Source organism: Anopheles marshallii, chromosome 2 (genome assembly GCF_943734725.1).
Source record: "Anopheles marshallii chromosome 2, idAnoMarsDA_429_01, whole genome shotgun sequence".
Lineage (NCBI taxonomy): Eukaryota > Metazoa > Arthropoda > Insecta > Diptera > Culicidae > Anopheles > Anopheles marshallii.
This window is the reverse complement of record NC_071326.1, coordinates 53173252-53194481: the sequence shown is the minus strand read 5'-3', so window position 1 is coordinate 53194481 and position 21230 is coordinate 53173252. Positions and strand designations below refer to the sequence as shown.

At 39.5% G+C, this 21230-nt stretch overlaps 1 protein-coding gene across 1 annotated transcript; it reads left to right on the top strand.

Annotated features, from left to right (window-relative positions):
- The first annotated feature begins 9260 nt into the window (after window positions 1-9260).
- On the top strand, window positions 9261-18698 carry LOC128709331 (homeobox protein Hox-A1-like). The gene is made up of 4 exons (XM_053804319.1): window positions 9261-10425; window positions 17922-18014; window positions 18178-18356; window positions 18456-18698. Exons 1-4 carry the CDS (start codon window positions 9261-9263, stop codon window positions 18696-18698), a joined length of 1680 nt encoding a protein of 559 aa, XP_053660294.1.
- The last annotated feature ends 2532 nt before the right edge of the window (window positions 18699-21230 follow it).

The following is a 21230-nucleotide window of genomic DNA, read 5'->3' as shown; positions in this document are numbered from 1 at the left end:
TTTCGAACATTCTACACCGTTGACACCTGCCTTGGTTGCCATGGTCACGTCACTGCTCTTGTCATTGATTCTGAGAGACTTCCACGCACTCTAAAATCAGGAAAAGATCGACAGTCGACGATAGTCTCGACATCACTTTCAGCTTACTGGGTATCGAGTTAATTCTCGAATAAAGATAAATGAATATCATTTTTTAATCTTCTTTTCGCTTTTCCTCTTAAAGTGATCCGATACCATCTAACGCCACTACATAACTAAAACATTATGGGACAAGGAATGGACAAAACAAGTTCTGATATTATTACAACTTCTGTACTTTAATGATTTCTAGCAGGCAAATTAACTTTATATTTGTATATTTCATCTCATTCTAAACCAAAAGAGACAAATTTGATGACGTAAAGGTATGTGCTACAAAGTTGCTAAATAAAAATAAAAAATACACAATTCTATTTTTCACCAGCTCAATGCCATGTTCACATAGTGCACAAGTCAACCTCAGAAACATAACACACATCAGAATCGAACAAACATGTCAGTGGAACCGAACGGCGTCCGATGGTTTATGGCTGAGGAAGGAAGTTACATATTCCTTTTTCCAGGTTCTTTTCATAACATTCGGCGTCCCAAGAGTGGAGGCCAACGCATCCAAATTAAATGTGTCGAATGTGTAAGCTGAGGATGGATGCGCGCATATATTCCAACTTGTCACTTTTGATTTCTTGTCCGCTGGCGGGACTTGTGAGAATGACGTGATGTACCCATTGCTATTGCATCGACCTGTTACGGTATACAACGAGTGAGAATCGGCTAATCACACGCAATCAAAACTCAGCGGGTAACCAGTTTCTACCACTTTTTTACTACTGCTTCCAATATCGTGTCCAAGAATCAAGTAAACTCTGTTCCTCAATGGTGTTACGTGAAGACCGGTTCCTCCATGAGTTGACGCCTGGTTTCTTCCCCGCAACAAATGGATATGGCCCTGTAGTTTCGCTAATTGACCGTTTCCAGCGACAACAAAAAATCCAGTTATCCTGAGAGCAAGCTGAGTATGATGAGCTAGCTGTGGTTGAGAAGAAATGTATTTTGCCTCGCTCTTTTGAGAGAGCGCTTATTTGTTTTCGGTTTATTCTATCCTCTGCTTGTAACCTACGCATAAGAATACAGCTTCTTCGTTTCCTGCTTACCACTCTAACAATCGGACCAGTCCCAGTCGCTGCTTGCCACAGATCTTCACATTGCTTCAAGTTTTTTGCTGTCGTCAAATGACCGATGAACAGTTTATCATTTCTATCCTTCATACCTTCTTAATTGAATTTTGTCCGGTTTCATCTCACGCCGAACAGATGACGTACCACTTACACTGTTAATTAGATATACAGTTTCGTGATGTTCACCACCGACGAACAGTTCTCTGTTTCATGGACAAGAAAACATTTGGCTGGAGCTCCTCGTGACACAGTGTCCACCCAACACATTAGTACATGGGAATAGAAGAAAACAAGCTCCACCTATAAACCTGCCGCAGTTGTAAACTACTGAGCTCATTACACATAATCCGATTAGGTTAAAACGATTTCATCGGCAACATTGTGATCCAGAACTTTTGCTACCGTACAACTTTACCCACAATTGTGTAAACCAGCCAAATAGACTGAAACTGAAACGATCGAAAGGATTTCGTGTCATTTTTAATTAAATTATATCCTATTCGTTGTGGAAGTATTGGTTTGCTGCTTCACTATGCTAACACAAACTTTTTCACTTCTTCAACATGACTTTCCTAAAGATACCTTTTTGAGGACATCAATTGTAACCATCGTTCGCTCTTATGCTAACTGACCGTTTTTATCTTCTTCATTCATCCTTTCAGTTTCAGAATATCACCGGCAGTGAGTTATCTGGCATGCTGTCATACGTTGAATGCACCGAACCATCTTTCTGGTTTCTTGCCTTTTGCCTTTCCTGCTCGCACGCTGTTAATGTTAAGCCAATCGTCTCGACAGTTGTACGACAGCTTGACGTGTTTATATGTTTAAGAGATTATCTTCGTCAATCTTTTACTACTTTTTACTCTACTCCCTTCTACTGCCCTCCTACATCTCGTTGGTTTTGTTCCCCTGTGTTCACATTTCTTAAGAATTGAGACTGCTTCATGATCAGCATTATTGCGTTTCTTTCTAGCATTCGCCCATGGATGTACCAGCTGAAAACGATTCTAATTGCTGCCGATTCGCAAAACGCACGCGTTGCTTACCCATTAAAGAGTGAAAGAAAAAAAACTGAAAGGATTGACTTCCACAACTATAGACACCTGACCATTTTTGCTTTGCTGTATCCGTTGCAATGTCCAAGCTGAGGGTGTTTGTTTTGCCCTCCCGTGGATACCCTAAACACGGATTAGCCGTTGAGATGGTCTTGAATAGTAAACATGAACAGAACATCAATGTAAGCTTGGCTAAGGAACTGGTCATCCTATTATAGTTGCATTTTCTGCTACAGGATAAGTAACATGTATAAAATCGTCGTTTCCTTCACATTGTTTGCTGTGGTCGTTCACGGAAAAGTCAATCATCTCAGGTAAGAAACACAACTATCACCTTCAAAGAAAAGCGGAGATGTGTCTACCAAATACCTTTGGGGATTTGGGATCATGGCTTCAAACATACATGTCACCCATAATCAATTCCGATAGAAGTACAGTAGACAGACACAGAACTGTCAATCACGGATCTGCGTAACTGTCATCAAATATCGATACCAATATCCGGACCCTTGAGTATCTCTTAAAATAAGTTGCAGCATCTGGATGGTTAAAATTTACATGATATGTGTTAGCAATAGTTCGCAAAGCGCTACCTTCTATAGACACATTACTATGAAGACTGCTTAAATTATTAGCGTAATAATTCAAAACACCTAGCCTGATATCGAAAAAGCGACTATTGAAAACCTCATAGATAAGACGCAAAATGAATGCGTTGGCAGCGACAAATTACCTCAACTCGCCAAACCTTGTGAAAAAAAAAGCTTCGATGTTCTACGCCATCGTCGATGCTAACATAGTAAAGGTTGTGGTAGAGAATCTAAATAGGAATGACTCTTACATAGTCAGACATGGATTGGCTCACGAGTCCAAAGCATAAAAAAATTTGAACAAATACATAAAAATGCGCCTTTGGAAAGGAGAAGAATTATAAGAAAAATTAAAAAGCAGAAAAATAAGAAGAAGTAAAAGAAGAAGGCAACTAGGTTAACTGATCACAATCATTAGTAAGCAATATAAAAAATAAGCGTAACAGTATCAGCAGCGTTGGCGTGCTGACGTAAAAATCAAGGGAGGTTACAAATGACTAACCAATAATGAAGGTTGTATCACCAAAAAGAAGAAAAAATTGAATAAGATTATGAAGATAATTTCGCTATCTCAAAATATTTGACCGAGTACACCCGGCATAAGCTGACCTTTCCCTGTGCGGAGGAGAAAATGTCTTCAAACTTATGTGAATTGTTTCTATGATTAAGTTACCTGTAGTTATAAACAAATAGCCAGGCCCGTTCATCTTCAGTAAAAAAAAGGCATAGCTTTCCAAAGATTCGTTCATTTTAAAATCCAGTAAAAACGTATTTTCCAATGAAAGTATATCTTAGGACTTCATGATAAAATTAATTCTAGTAATACAGTTAGACCAGGCTTCACCTAGCAGGTCGTAGAAATGATCATTTTTGTGACATGACACAATTTTACACATATTTAAATATACCTTCAAATATACCTATAAATTACCCTTCTTACCCTTCTTTACGGTCTTGTTTGAAATTGTTTCTTAAGATATTACAAAGCATTTAAATTTTTCCATGGACTAGTTACAAATAATAGCAACAATAATAGTACAATAATAATAATATCTATCACTAGTATTAAAAATAAATGCAAACTTCAATAAATGCAATGATTCAATACAGTATGTGTTGCTGACGAACGTCTCAAAAATACACACAAACGGTTGCATCCGGAAACAGAAGAGAAAGGGAAAGTAACGTTAATGGCAGCGCCAAAGATGACAAATATTGCCAGTAACGCAACGCAACTAAGTACAACCTAAAAAGTGAGCGGGTTAACTTAAAAATCTAGGTAGCTAAGTCATCAAAAGACCGTCACCAATGAAACGGTCATTTAGTTTATAAGAAGCATCATTTTAATAGAGAATTAAGTCTAGAAAACAACTCGTCCTTCTGTTCTTGTTACGAGTCGTAGGCACTTCTCCTATCCTACTGTAAAAACGGAAACCCCCCCGTGAGCGGGATACGATCCAAACTCAGCTAGTTTGGAAGTTATTCCGCCGGTGTTAGCAGCTGCAACGGGGTAAACTACTGTTGTACTGTTGTAAACTTGGTAACAACAGTAGTAATGCAGAATGCATTTGATTTAAAAAAAACACACACTTTTTAATCAAGCCAATATCATTCTAAACAGAACTGTATAAAAGTAATGCTGTTGAACATTAAACATAGTCTTTCAGCATTATCACACGTTTAGTTTGTATGTTAAGTAAATATGTAGTACAAAAGTAATAAAAACACAATAAATCAAATTCACAATTACCAATATAACTGAGGATATCTTGTACATGTTTTGGTAATGCCGCTATTACTTTTACGTATTTTGTAAATTAATTGTATAATCTTTTCAAAATGTTTTTTTTTTTAATGCTCAAATGTTTTTTATTAATGTTACAGCAATATGGCTATTTTAAATAACATATACAATAACGCTCTTAAAAGATTTTAAATCTTCCAACTCTATTGTCTTTCGATTAGAGTTGTCAATCAATCCATCGTCGGACTGCTAACGCTATATTATCCAATTTTGAATTAATAAAACTATTTAATCACACCCAAGGGGTAAAAATTCCACAACTAATAATATTGCAATGAATATTCATCAGATTACTGCAATGAAATCATAAATATAGAAGGTAGCTTGTTGTATTATTTAACCTACTATCTCGACACTGCGTATAACTCTCAAGAATAATCTCCTTTTAACTGTATGTTTCACAGTTTTAATTCGATGAGTCTATTAGTAAGAAGTTGAAATTCATGTATCGCATTTGCTTATAGCTTAAAGGAGACTACACATGGTTTTATTAATGTTTGTTTACAATAGATTTATAGACTTCTTCTGTTTATTCCGAATCGTACATAATTTGTTTTAATTTTTACTGTATAACGTTGCATCAACACAATTAAAACTTCAAATAGTGATGTTGTTAATTAGAGTTTAATTCAATGTTATCCATTATTTTAATTCCTCGTCTCACTTTTCTGACTTTAACCCCTCCCGAGTTTCTTTTCATTCTTCTGTCTTCACCTTCCTCTTAATATTTTTAGTTTGCGCTCAGGCTGAAATAGGCTAGATTTATATTAAGGTAAATTGAACTTAATATGTGAGCTGTACTTGTTCACTTGGCATACAAACACATGATTTAAAATGGAATAGTGTATACACAACATCTGTATTGCTACATTGTACCTCATTTGTAGCATGCGTAATTTTCTTTCGTGAATAGTATCGTATTATTTAAGTAAACAGGCTACAATTGAAATCTAATTTCATTTTCTTTCATTACACCTTACCTAAAAACCATTTCTACTATCACTCATCTGCAACACACAACTTTAGTAAGCACATCGATGCGCAAATTTATTCCACCGATTGTCAGAGCTGTCATCGAAAGGAACACCATCAGGAAACGTGCTGCTGCGTAACCATTGACAGAATCAACAATAATAATAATAGTAGCAAAATATGCTGTCGTCTAAGTAACAACTATATTCTTTTTCGTGATACCCAGTTCTCCATGGGCCAAGAGCTATGTTTCCAGCCCCTGGATTCCTTGGAAAGAACGAGTTCTTATGTGTTGTTCTCTCTTCCCTCTACGTACGTTGGCTACGACCAGTGCCATCATGCTGCTGCTGCTGACAATCATAAGCGGTACAGAGATGGAAAGAGCTACAGTACAAGCCACATCCATTGCTATTTTCCCACTTTTGCCAGTCTCGGCTACTAGAATCCTTATGTTGATTGTCACAGTGAGATTCGTAGAGAGGCCAGATTATAAGATTGGATACGGCACATTCGTCCACCGTAAATACCATATTCTATTTGCTCCTCGGGGTCCCATTCCATTGCTTTTACCACCGCACACCACTCTCATGCCAGCCGTCTGTATTAACTTCACTCACATATTGGTTGGTGTTTCTGTTAGTGCTTCTGCTTCTGATGCTGCTGTGCACAATGACTGTTTTCTACCGGCAACTAGCAGGACTGAAACGGACATTTTCAGCGAACATTGGACGAAACCAAAAAAAAAAAACGATGGAGGAAAACACCAATCCATCTTTCGCTGTCATGTCACCTTCATATTCAAAATGCGTACATATTCATGTTGCTGTTAAGGTTGGTTCCTATTTTTGCTATTCGTCCCTTCTTCTCTGGGCCCTTTCTACGGATCCAACGACAGCAGATCGGCTTTGGCTCTATCCCAATCTGTCACTCGGTCCCGTATCCACTCGATCTGCCTAACCATGCACAGAGCGTGTGTGAGTGTTTGGCTAGTTGCAATATTTCGCACGTTCACATGTTCTGCTCACGAACACTTCCAATTCAGCTCATCGTCTTATGCTGCCAACTTTATCCCGGTACTATTCTAACATGGGAATGTTTTCTTGCAGCAGATAACAGCAGCATGGGACTGGTTGTTGGTTCCAGCTCCCTGCTGATCCTCCGAATGAAATGCGACGAATAATGATGTTATTTTCGTTATTACATAAATACAAGTCTGCACGTCACGTGATTCTTACCCAGTCTGCTTACTATTCGTTTGACCAAGACCAGGTTACAACTAACATACAAGATCAGTGTTCTACAACATTAAGCGTATTAAATTAACGCAAATATACAATCATGCACATATGACTTAAGATCAATTACGGGCCACTCTTCTAGTTGAATTGCTATGGACCACAAATCGTTTCCATTCGTTCGCTTTTCCCGTCCATTACTCCCGGTTTTATTATAGTGATATACCAAAGTGAGCTGCGCGCAAAACAACACCTTAAGCCTCTCTTTATTTTAATTGCTACTTCTGATCGTAATCGTCGATCCAGTTAGCTGCAAAAATAACGGAAAATGTTCGTATTTTCACGTTTGCATCCGTCTTATCGGCCCTTTCCGTCAACGTACGTTCGCAAAATATTTTCACACAATGCCTATTTCCATGTGCAATCGAAATGTTAGCAGCTCAATCTATCATAAAGCGTATCATCACATGATGCAATTCAGATAGCTAACTGTATACAACAAACACTGCACTTTAGTAGGATGAAAACTACAACAGTCGTTTAACGGTATTTGTTTACGTATAATTTTCTGAAAAACATCAAAGTACATAAGTTGCTATTTACCCTGCTACTCTCATTACTAAGCGTACCTTGTGTCATTCAACCTGTATGCATACGTATGGCTTGTTTTGCTCAATATGGTAGAAAGGGTAACTATCATGCGCTCAATATTAAAATGGTAACTACACAGCTGCCGAGGCAAGTGATATTATTTGATATGTTGTGATAAAATTATTAAACCATACGGCAGATGAATGTTAACATACATCTTAGTATATATATTTGCATAGCTAAATAACTTTACAGAATAGTTCTACTATAGATTCCACGTAAATAAATGATTCGTCTGTTTGTAAACTACATTTCGCACCTTTTGCATATAAACCCAATACATAATCTGGAAAATCTTTCAAAAGAGCGGATCCAACAGTAAAATTCTTAACGAATTTTTCACCAAACGATTGTTTTTCACCAAACGAACAACAACGAACATGCAGATTTGGGAACAAATCTTGTCTGAAACGTACATTCCAACACACGCATAACTAACTGTTCAAGTTTGGGTAATTTAAAACATAGGAAGACTCGCACTATACCAGTATTAAAGAGCAAAATAAAAAGCACAAAATGGGAAAGTTTTGCATATAAATGCAACAACGAGACATTTTTACGTATGTGAACCCAATACACCAATAATATTTAAGTTGCATTAGATCCGATATATTTGTTAATTATTTTATTGCTTTAACATTTTATTTCGTATGCAATTATTGCACTTTTCCAAGCAAATACATCACAAAATAGTCACAATTGATGGAAAACATGTGGTAGGCGCCGTATCTTTCAAGTAAATGCAGTACACATGATATGGTTGGTTACTGTTAATTCAAACTGTTTACTGCAATACCTACGTGTTGTCTTTTTTATGCAGATTTTTTATATTTGTTGTTTCACCTATTTTTTCTAACATTTCACAGTAATTTATGCAGTATTGGCACCCATTAAGGGCTCTATAAAATTATTTATAAACGCATCTTTGGCGCACGTAACGATCAAGGTCACCTGCGTCCTTTCCTCCGTAATTATAAGACGTTTAAAGGGATCGTTTTTGCAACAGTGCTCCAGAAGATATCAAAATAGCAAAGAAAGAAGCAAACGGCCTGAACGATAGTTTGCCAATTGCATCTAAAGCAGCTACCACAATGCTGGTCCACTAAGCGCGTGCGCATTTCGTTCGCGGTGATTCTAAAACGGCTGTATACGCGCTCTGTCCTCACCGCATGCATAGTGCATTCATCTAGCGTGGTGGAAAAAAGTAGGAGGAGCCAAGCGTGGTGTAAATTATGGATGAAAAAGGGGCCGAGCGGAAGAAGAAAGGGACCATTCGATGACCCTCGTTCATTCGTGAACACAATTTACTTCACCCCGAACAAAATTGGCAGCGTAGCTCGAATTTCGTGGTCAATTTGAAATTAGAACTCGATGGCAATGGATTACCTTTCCGCGGGGCATACGTTACGGTGAAGAATTAAGCGATAAGCCCGATTATCTCATTTTTCAATAAAATATGGATTAAAACGACTGGTCTTTTGCCACCAACAACGATTTATTGTAACTTTTAAACGGATTAAATCGGTTGTTTTGTACACGGTGTTGTGCGTTCGTAGTGCTTCTTCCCGCGGTGCTGTGAGCATGGTGATGAGTTAAAACAAGCTTCCTTACGAGGCGTTTCGTGCTTTGTGTAGTGCTAGCAAGCAAGCGCAAGTGCTATGTGGGGAAATGTGGTTTGAATTGTATAACGTGTGCTAGAATAAATAAGCAGTTTAAAGTTTGAAAAGTTAACCGCCAATATGATAGACATAAGTATGTACGGAAATCATTCATCGCACACCAGTGGTTTTCAGAACAGTGATCTTGGGGCCGGTGGTTATCCCTATTTTACAGCCGGTCACCATCATCATCACCATTATCACCAACACCAAAGGCAAGCCAATGTCCAACCGCTTCAGCACTCCAACGCTACTAGTGTAGGCAATACAACATCTGTGAATAATGCCACCAGTAACACCGCAGTGACCTCTAACAGCACCACCAGTAACAGTTCTAATCCGCCCACGGCCAATGTCCATCAGACCTCCTCCTATGCTCACACATCTCACTTATACAGTCCGTCCGCGATCGAATACGGCATCACTACCTCTAGCTCTCCGACGACCGATTTATACTTTGAAGGCGATAGCCAGGGCGCTATTTACTACGGTCCAGGGCAGCCGACCCCGACGGCTCCGTTTCCGGAAAACCGCATCATTAGTGCGGATAATGGTCTGAGCTACACTAACCTGGATTATGCGATGTATCACCAAACACAGGATTGCGCAGATTCTAATTTTCTGGCGCATCATCACGATTCCAAATTGCATCTGCATCGCTATGGAGCCTTCGCCGGAGCTATAACGGACGATGCTACCGGTGCCAGTGAGCACAACCACCATACCCATCTTCACCAACATCCGCATATGTCACATCCGCACAACCCCACAATCTCCCCTAGTGGTGTGAACGGTGCTGCTACCGGTTGGGGACAGGTATACTCCGATACCATTTCTCAACCGCATCAACATCAGCATCTTCAGCAGTCCCATAATCAGCACTCGGTAGCCCAGTGCAGCCCTAACGTTTCTACATCCGCAGCAATGATTGACTCGCCACAAGTATTGCTTAACGCGAGTACATCCGACGATGGGGACAGTAACGGTGCTGTAGGCAACAATTTCTCCCACCACCACCAGCAACACCACCATCATCACCCTCACCCTCATCATCATCACCATCATGCTGCAGTATTGCAGCAAAACATGCATACTCAGCAGCAACAGCAACTGCATTCGGCGAATCAGCAATCGCAACAGCATCAGCAGCTGCAACAGCAACAACATGCTCATCAGCAACAAAACCAACAGAATGCACCTACCTACAAGTGGATGCAAGTTAAACGAAACGTGCCAAAGCCTCCAAGTAAGTACAGTTCTAGCCAAAATTGCCAGTACAGTTCTAGCCCTCATTGTTAGCGTTAGATACAGGCCGCAGCATCACCACATTACCGTAAGCACCCGTGGTGGTTTACGTCTCACTGATCTTGCCTCACAACGTTGGCGCGTGAGGCACTGTAAAGCGATACAACTCCCACCGGGATTTTGAATCCCAACGGATTAACCTCCTTCTTTTTTTATTGTGCTTTGTTGGTGGTTTTGTTTTGGTTTTTGTATTTCCTATCGAACAATCACGTACATCGAGAAGAACTCTTCCCTGCCTACCGGTACAAATACCAAAACACACCTTTTTTTCACTTCGCTCTCCCTGTCTCTCGGGTTGACTGTCTTTATCAGCGTCCAGAAATCCTTCACATCCCATGTCTGGACCCCGTGATGCACTATAAAAATATAACAAACCGGGCCGGAGCAAAGCCATAAATTATACACACCGTAAAACATCAATGCCGCGCTAACGGCAGCCATGATAAAAAAAGGAGTCATAATTCAAAACTTTCCGTACACATCTTACCTTCGCGCGGCGATCGTTATCGTTTGCATGTTTGATAATGCACAGAACCCGTCGTAAAGTGGGACGTACAGCAAACATAAAATGTGATTTGCAGCTGACGTCACACGTTACGATTGATCTGCACTATAGCGTCATTTTCCTTTCGGACCGTTGACGTTTTCCTGATAACGTATTGAACGCTGCGGAAGATTAAACTCTCCAGGTGTCTAAGAGATTAAATACATGTGTTTGAACTGTCAGCCAGATCGAAAACAGTGTGTTGTATTGTTTAAGTACTTCAATCGTAACATACCTTTAAAAAATCCTTCAACATTTCTTCATAATTCACACACGCAAACATTATAACCAACACCTAGACCGCATGTCTTAAAGAAAGTCGCATAATGAGTCCGGTTGTGTGTGTTAATTAAAAACACCCGTACCAGAAAGGTGAACAAACTCCACTTCTGGCGAGCGCAAGCAAAAGGCACCTCAAAGGACTTGGTTTACTACAGCCTGGCTCCTAGATTTAACTGCCTTTTTCGTACACGCGCGGTGCGTGACTTTGGTCGTTCCCATTTGAATGAAATTGCCATTATCGTCCGGCACAGCAAGTGGACCCCAAGTGGAAACGTGTCGAGGACACGAAGTCTTTTACTTCGATGCCGTCAAGGTCATTGACGAAAAGTGTTTTGGGGTCCTGGTTGGTTGGATTGTGGATTTTACTGCTACACAAACAAAACAAAAAGCGCACAGCAACCATCACTCCGCTTTAATTTTCGGTAACATTCTTGGCATAAATGAAATAAATCCTTCCAGAACAGCATGTACAAAAACACCCACGATCGATATCGGGACGCTCAAAGCTGGCGGCCATAAGCACCGGCTCGCGTTTCCAGCGCTGGTCTCAATTTACTTTCAATTGGGCACACACTGTCCACTGTCAAAAATGTCACCAACCGCGGCGTACTTGCCCCAAGCTCACCCAATTGGTAGCGACAGCAAAAACGTGAGACAGCAATTTGAATGTCATTGAAAATAAAAACAAATATTAATTTCATATTTTCTCTCCACTACTACTACTTCTACCTTCTTCTTTTCCTCAGTCTTCGTCCGTGTTAATGTTAGTGTTTGCAAAGGTTTTGGTTTTACGATACTAAAAAATACATATCTGGAAGCGCGAGAAACGCTGTTTCACTAGGTTTCTTTGGTAACTCATCCAATCAATGTTCACACCAACCTGCGTGGATCAAGCTATCACATTTGATTCCACAATTTGGCTTGATTTCATTCGATCTTACATCGGCACACACTTGCTCCCTCCGTTAGTTATACTGTTAAGTAATATGATATTGTTCCCGAAATGGTTTTAGGTGCCAAGTGGAAGCTGTCCATTCAAAACCAGGAACTGGTTTCAATGTAGTCACTTGTTAGAGTTTCTCAATTGAGCTTCAGCAATGCATTGACCTAACTACGGCAAAGGATGCAAATACAACGACAAGCATTTCTTAACAACCAATCTGGGTCCCCCGGTAGCTAGTGCTTCGTTCGTCTAGTCACCTCACTTGCAAAGTAGCGGGGGCCAAACGTATAAATAGAAGATTTTATCACGGCAACATAATTATAATATTTTCACATCAAGTGACACGCAACGAATCGGTGACACCTTTCCCTTCGACGGAACAGCAACAATGATACCAACAAACGTGTAGCGCGTTTTTTCATCTACAGTTTTGTTCCACCCTCCTATAAAAGACTCTACGTGCGGTAGAATAGTTGACCACTCGCCACGGCAGTGGTAACTATTGCGGGTTCCTCACTGTTTGGCCAGCCAAGTTGATCCATAAAATAATTAGGAGCTATGTGGGGAACTTTTAGCTTTTGTTTCATTCCATACCACCCGCGCACACTGTCGGCATTGCAGCTCAATCACCAAATTTAAATTACATTCGTTTTTCGTTTCTGTGTACCGGTTGGTCACTATCGATGAGCTGTGTAATGTACCAAAACAAGAAATATAAAGAACCAAATAAACCGTTGCCGCTGGTGTTCCCATCACATCACCGCGCGTCAGAACAGTTTGATGACGGCGTTTTATTTCTCCAAATGATGCCCTTCAAATGCGAAGAAACGTGCAAACTTATCTGGAATTGTTTAGGATACCAAGAAAGGATTGCAAGTAATTTGTGATATCCCCTTTTTTCATCTTAGTTTTTACGTTAGCCAGTTACGTTCTTGACCCTCTACCTCTACCTCTATGATGGAACAAACAAAGTGTTGTGCTTTAAGCAATGAAAATGTGCAACTGCAAATGACCAAATCCAAATGTTATCATTAGGTTACTTATATATCAAAGTTACACCCGTTACCCCGTAGGTAAATGTTTTCCTTGCAGTACTACAATATTTGATCGTGTGACAATCATTGTGTGCTGATCACATTCTGATCATTAAAGTGTATTGCTAACATTTTTACACCAATACGAACAAAACAACGGTTAGCACGGTGTAATAACTTTAGGATATTGGTAGTTTCACTTTCATTACTTATAATTAATGATCTATCACTAACTACAACGCCTCACTGACACAGGAAATCTATTTATCTAATCGGTTGACCAAACAAGTTTCCTTCATTTGTTTTGTTTCTCTTTGTGTTGAGTCATTTGCGGTTGCAGATATTCCATCGAAGGCATGGCTTTGCTTTTGAAATTTTTGTTATCAGTAATCAATCACAGTTAGATGGAAATAACAAAATATGTTTGAAAGAATGTATTAAAAAAATCTTTAGTTTTAGATTAAGTGTTCACTAGCTAAAGATAACAAAACTCATCACAAGATAGCATTGATCCAGCGTGATTTCAACAATATTACAATTTAAGGTTGATGTCAGTTGAAAAACAAAAGTCGATGTAAGACTAAATATAAACATATTTTTAGTTGCTCAATTAGTTATTGCTTGGCGCGGTCCGTTGGTCTCCTGCCGGATCATTCCTCCGTAGTTAGTACTGACGTGGTCAAATAAGTCGATTCGGCCTAGCCAACCTAGCCAAAACAGAAAAAAAGATTATTGTTTGGCCGATAGACCGTTAGACCTAAACATTGAATTATAAATGTACAATTTTTAAATAAACCACGCGTAGTGTCACTATGGGACGGAGTTTGACAAACGGAGACGATGGTAGTGTTGGGTTTTGGCCAATAGCTTTTATTTATTATTTCAGTGTAATTTTCCTCTAGCCTATTGTATACTGTTTAAATAGTAAACATTCAAAAGTCCTTAGTTTCAATGATTAATAGTAAGCGAGATGTGTTTTTATAGAAAATAAACTAAATGGAATGATATAACGATGCTAGTCATGAATAAAAGACTATCTGGAATGAACAAAGGAACATAAATATTACTCGTTGATCAACCGTTATTACTGAAACATAGCAAAGTGTAGCAAAATTCATTTAGGATTCTCTGTGGAATTCGAAACACGTACCCCGAGCATACCTAACTTTTTCGCTACAACCAGAATGAGCAAGGCAACAACGAAAAGCTAACATATTAAACATTTTCCAACGAATAGCACAATGTTCTGTTGAATGGCGGCTAGCCGTATCATCATAAATTGGTGTTACTCAAGATCTGTGGAAAGTGCTGGTCCATGTAGCCTGTCATATGGCGAATTAATGTATTTGATCAAACGGATCATGGACAATAGCACTACAGTGTTCCTCCGTACCATAACTTTCTGTTGTTATCCGATTACAAAATTGCAAGCATTGCCTGAATTTTGAAAAGTGAGCAAACTGATAAATGTAGCATTTTTAAATGGAAGTATATTTTTCATATTGATTTTAGTATTACCGTAGTTTGATAAGCAGTTTTAAAACTCACATACCACACACCTTAACGGAAAATTACTATCTGAATCGCTATTCAAATTAATGTAAAATGTTCCAATAAGACAATATTTTCCCAAATCAAGGATTTGGAAGAACTAGTTCCCCCGTTGCAAGGATATCAATAGCTTTAGATTTAACACAGAAATTAAACATCGCTCTCATAATAGAGAATCGGTTCAATATTTACATGACAAACTTTTGTTTATTTCACAACCTATTTCCGCCCGAATCCCCACCCACACAGACGTATCACTTGCACCGGTAAATGCTGAACTGGCAAGCAGACGATAAATTTCACTGTGGCCAAAGATTCGGTAACTCTACACCGCGCACGGTTTTATATTTTTCCCGATAGCTTGATGGTCATGTGACATAGTTTTATTTGCTCCGCACTAGTACACCGCCACGGCGTTAAAATGCCGTCCCCAGCGTCTCCCGATGATGCCGAAGAAAATCTTACGATCACATCACGTAACCAGAGTCGCTATAGAATGCTTGAACAAAGTTCATTCCCCTCACCGCTGTCGAACACAGAGTACAGGCGACACGCGACACGAACGAGTTTATTGTTTATCATAGATCGTCATTCAATATCACAGCCCCTGACATCAAGCAAGTCAAGTGACGCGGTTACGCGAGTCCCTCTGCCCTGCGCTTGACATTATTGCGAGTGTTTCGATGGACCATAGACGACCTCAGGACACATACCCTGAAATCGATTGGCCGCAATCCTTTCCGATGGTTTCGACGTAAGATAGATGCTTTCATCTAGTCAGAACTTTACCAGCCACCGATTTTGAGCTCCCGTGTTGATATAGTCGGTTGCATGGTCGAGAAGGCTATCGATTACAGTTCAAATAAAAAACGCTTTTACAGTCCGTTACTCAACGAACCGACGCGTAATGTTTGCGCATACTGTAGCTAAATTTTTCTTTTTTCTCCCTTCATACAAAAGAACCATTCTCCCTCCCGGCCCCTGGCCTTCATACTTTTGCGCAATCGAAAACGCCTAGAGGACACTCTGACGCTGGAAAGTAGGTCCAAACGTTTGGGTAAACATTGGCTCGTTGCTTTCAGCCCAACCAATCTCCGTTCATTGAGGCCTGCTCAAATGATGGATATCGAAATGGGCAAAAGTTAAACCTCTATGTTGAATTGACTAAGCTGTAAAATTCTACTCCTATCCCGGCTCCCTCCCTCCTCCTCTTACTTCTCCTTGTCTTCTGCCTACTCCTTCTCTTCACCCTCTTTTTCAACATTTCACCAACCCATGACGTCCCTCCGTGGGAGTAATCCACCGTCAACAGTTAGCGCTTCGACATAATTCCAACTTTCGCCAGACATCCTTATTGTGTAGTATAATCTATTAATTAAGCCTGTCAGTTACCGCACTTGGGTCGCCGCGGGATGGTTGAATCGCGGCACTGTCTGACTGCCGGCTGATAAATTAGCGCTTGTTTTCGAACCTCAACAAGTTCACACCTCCAACCACTGACCCTTTTCAACCGTGTTAGCTTTTGTTTACCTTCTGGATTGGCCAAAAGTTGTCCCAAAACCTCGCGTCTGACTATTTAGAACAAACGTGGAAGTGTTTGCATACGAACACAATGCCGGTAAAAGTTACAAGCAGGGAAGCCATTTCCCAATCTGATTGTGTTACCATACCATCAGATTGTATTTGCTCACACTTACTCCAACCTAGTTGTTTGCTCACTTGTACGTGCAGTAAAACATCGTGAGGGCTTTGTTTTCTTTTCAAAGATCATTCAGATAAGATTTTGTGTGGATGTGGTACACGCACCCATGATGCGGAAATTCGCAACTTTAGAGCGATTCTACACATGTACGGTCATTTTAGTCACTTTTTAATGATTACGGAGCCTACCGCTACCGTTATCGTTACTTATTATGAAATAGCTTAGCATCTTCGAAAAATCAGTGATAAGCCTCAATCAATACGAAACGATTAACTCGAGGCCTTTACCGTTGCTCGCTGGTACGTTCTGCATTGCAGCTATTTCTTAAACTCACTCGATGTCTTTCTACCAACCACAGACCCCTTTCCCCCTCACAGCATTTTGCTCGACGTTTTGGGGATTGTTGCTTCTGTCTAATTCCATACGTATCTAATACAGTTTGTACGATCACTTTTGGATGCCCGATATGGGGCTATCGTGCTTTGCAGACGAAAAAAACAAACTGACACGAGCGTTGAGAAACGACCCATCCTGAAGGAAACGGTAGCTGCGTAGCTTATCAATGAGTAAATGTTTATCGCAACAACTGAAACACCACACATGGTCGCAGCAATGTGTAGGTTTGGGTTAAGGTTGCTATTCATAAAAAAAGAAACGAAAAACACACATTAGCTTCTCGTAATCGCAAACCTGGTGCTCCGGTACTGCACGGGAGTTACAACCGCGACACATTGCAGTAGGACATAATAAAGTGTACCAAATATTTGATTTGCTTCCGATAGATAAACACAATGCGCTAGCGAGCTAGAGCTAGCACTGACAACAAAAATCCTACAAATGTTCAGGTCTGCGGTCTTCCAGACCTGGTATTTGTTCTGATAGTGAACTCCAAACGCGACTGTAAATAGTATTGATGTTGCATGTATCGGATTGACATCGTGTCAAGATAACGCACGAGTAGCTTCCTGTCAGCGTTGTTTGGTATAATCGATCGTATGGTGCCTAGCATTTAAAACTGCTCCTCAATCTCAAGCTCACTGGGCAGGCATGATAAAATTGTATCGCAAAGCCATGCTTAGTCCACCGCTACTTTCAAGTACTCGCTCGCAAACGCTTTAGATTAACTGGGAAATAATTACTTACGAGATATCGATGCGTTTGCAGATAATGATCACTAATTGGATAAACTGATTCTTTATAAATTAAGGGAAGTGGAGCGATGTGCCAAATTTAGTACGTATGTTTCAGAATGCAGTTGTATTTTTAGTTTGATGGTTGTCATTTTTCGCTCATAGCTTAGTTGATAAAGTGAATGATATATGGAAAACTATATTTGATAACTTACATAGTATTTACTTTTACTCTTTAATTTCTTCAACAGTGACCAAGCCTGTACAATTAGCAACATCGCCGGAATATCATATTCCTGCCCATGTGCTCGATCCTCTACGAGTTCCTAACCACACGACTGTTGGTATGTAATCAACAGATGCTTAAATGTTAATACAAATTAAGTCCAACAGTGATCTTTCTTCCTATACTTTACCATTTCTACAACATTAACATTCCTGAACAACGTTTCCATTAACTGACTGATCTGAATATTTTTTACATGAAAACTATTACCCTTTCGGCAGCTCCCAGTACTGTTTCACCTCACCAGACAAATTTTCTGATGAACAATAACAGTACAGGTCGAACGAATTTCACCAACAAACAGTTAACGGAGCTGGAAAAGGAATTTCACTTTAACAAATACCTGACACGGGCAAGGCGAATAGAAATAGCAAATGCTTTACATCTGAACGAAACACAAGTAAGATCCTCGTGGCATATTGACAAATCTGTTGGTTCCAACAATAAACACCATTTCAATCCTCCTATACTTTACCACTATCATTTCAATGTCATTTAGGTGAAAATCTGGTTCCAAAATCGACGCATGAAACAAAAGAAGCGCGTTAAGGAAGGCCTGGTGCCGCCGGAAGTGCAAGGCCAATCTCCAAAACACTCCTCTTCCATGATAAACACCAACGATTCCTCATCGGCCAGCTCAACGACAGCATCGAACACGGTGGTGGCAACTGCTTCCGGTACCTCCAACACTACAACCTTAAATGAAAGCAATGAAAACAGCCGTGAATCCACTACCATTTAAAACAAACTAAATTTCAGCCCATAAACAGCCTCTCTTTTTCCTTTCCATACATATAATCTTAATGCTAACGGCAATGGAAAATCCATTTCAACGGATCTAATACTTTATGTTGATTATAACGTACAACACATACAAGTTGAGCAAACTCTGTCAATTGAAAAATAATCCATTTAATCCCTTTACACTACTACCACTACCGAAACGCGCATTGTGAACGCGTAGCTAGAAGAGGAGCATATTGTATGTTTCTTTTCAAGATCACCTATTTTACTAATGTTCGATTCACATTCTGGCAAGTGCATCAACTACGAGGTATTGTGAACATTATTGGAGTACAATATAATTGCATTGTTTTGTTCCATATACCGTATGCTAGTCTATTGAAACGTAAGATTCTTAAGAACGTAACGTAACGTAACGTAAGAACCGTTTGCTCGCTAATATCTATTGCTTTCTCCTAAGAATGTAGGGAAAGCGGAAGATATAATAGCGAGCAAGCTACACAAATGAAAAAGGATAGCTCAAACGATTCTAATGTTCCTCTTTGCTAGATATTAAAACGAACCAAATGTTTCCTATTTGATAATAGACTTATTAAAGCGAACCCATGCACATGCATCTGTAACCATCGAAAGATAGTAAGATAGCGTAATTTAACAATACGTTTTTGTCATATGAATGCTATTTCCAAAGTTGGCGCAGATGCATTTCGATAAGAGCGGAAACACTTTCACATGTTTCATTTTTAGCAGCAGTGTAGCAATGCATTTGTTAATGTACAAACTGAAAATTTTAAATTTATTCCAATGTTCATATTCAGTTTTTGCACTGGTTACATGGATAATGTTAAACATACAAAAACACACTTATGTGAAATCACTAGACGACGCCTAGTTTAAGAAAATTCCTATCGAATACAAAGATACAGTTTAAGATAATCAAACCCCTTTAAAAATAAAATATATTTTAGTAAAATTCCAATCATTTGCACCTTTTATTCCATCATTCACAAATAATTACATTACATATTCCATTGCAATAGACTTTCACAAATGGATTATTAAATGTATGATATAAAAACCAAAGTTTGTGAAGACCAGGTGGTCTCAAATCCTGTTTTTTTTTACCAAAGTTGAATGTCACATTTGACGAAACGAAACAGAACGGTTAAATCATTCAATATGACGGCCAAACAAACTACTAAAACACACATTTAACATAAATATGGAAACGAATGCATGTTTTAGAATGTTCCAATATCCGTTTTCTTGATTGTAACGCAACATACTTTCTACGGATTGCGCTTTGTCTGCTAATCCCACAGCACTATCTCGTGTACTAAAGTCATATCAACCTACATGGATCCACATCCAGCACGACCTGCACATTCCCAGCCAAGTACGACACCGAAATTACATCGCAGGGTCTTTTCATCGCAGCATGAAAATTGTGAGTGACAGCTTGGTTCAGCCTGGTTCAGCAAGATTTTAGTCAAGTTGTATGATAAAAAGCTAAGCAAGAGTAAGCCTTAAGCTTGCGAAATCAATTTGAGTTATTAATAGCATGGAACATAAAATAGTTTTGCTAATTTTTTCAACGTGCCAGTGGAACAGTACTACTGTCGTAGGATTGTATCTGAGATCTGGGACGGCTCTAAATAGAAAGAATAGCATTATGGTAAGTAGCAGATGCTTGTAGATCGTACCTGGCGGAATCGGACCCTATCGGAACCTGGCATTTGGGACATGTTTTTCGTGTATTATTTGTGCTCTAGGTCCTTTAATGCTCGAGAGCAACAGCGGCCGCTTAGTTTGCGTTGTGGCTTCAACCACCCCTGAATATTATTTTTTTAATATTATTTTATCTTCTTTTTTAGTAGTAATGAGCCTCATTTCTTATGCAAGTGTGTTTACATTCCGACGAGCTCCGTCACCATGAGCAATTGATGATGGGAACACGCTTTGAAACGCGTCAGGCATAAGTCGGCTCTGAGTTCTCAGATCGAAAGTAGGGGACTTTCCGAGAGCCTCTCTCTTCTTCTCTTACAATACAAAATTTTCTCTTTCAATGCAAAATTTATTTCTGCTTCCATCTCATATTCAATGCTTCAAATAGCCGTGTAAACTCTTTTTACTTAAACTTTAAAAAAACTTTAAAAGTTTAAAAACTTTTATCTAACTCTCGAGGAAAAAGTGGTACAATGCGTTCAAAGATAGCCAAGTAGAAGTGGCCGATGAATCTCGGTCTGGACGTCCGTCAAACTTCTGAATTGACAAAAATCTGTGCATAGAGTACGCAACTTTTTCAACTGTAATCGTAGATTAAGTAGATTAAGCACCCGCGGGAAGAAGTACCTGAGTTCACAAAAGTATAAGTTCTTTTTCAATAAATACATTTCATAGAGGCCCCGCTTAATTTATTTCTTAGTGGTCTGTGAGTGTACATCCGCTACTATCTAAAGAGCATCAAAATCGCCAGCTCGATCAGCAAATCCAGCAAGGTAACGCATCGCAGGGGCGTACCAGGATGAAT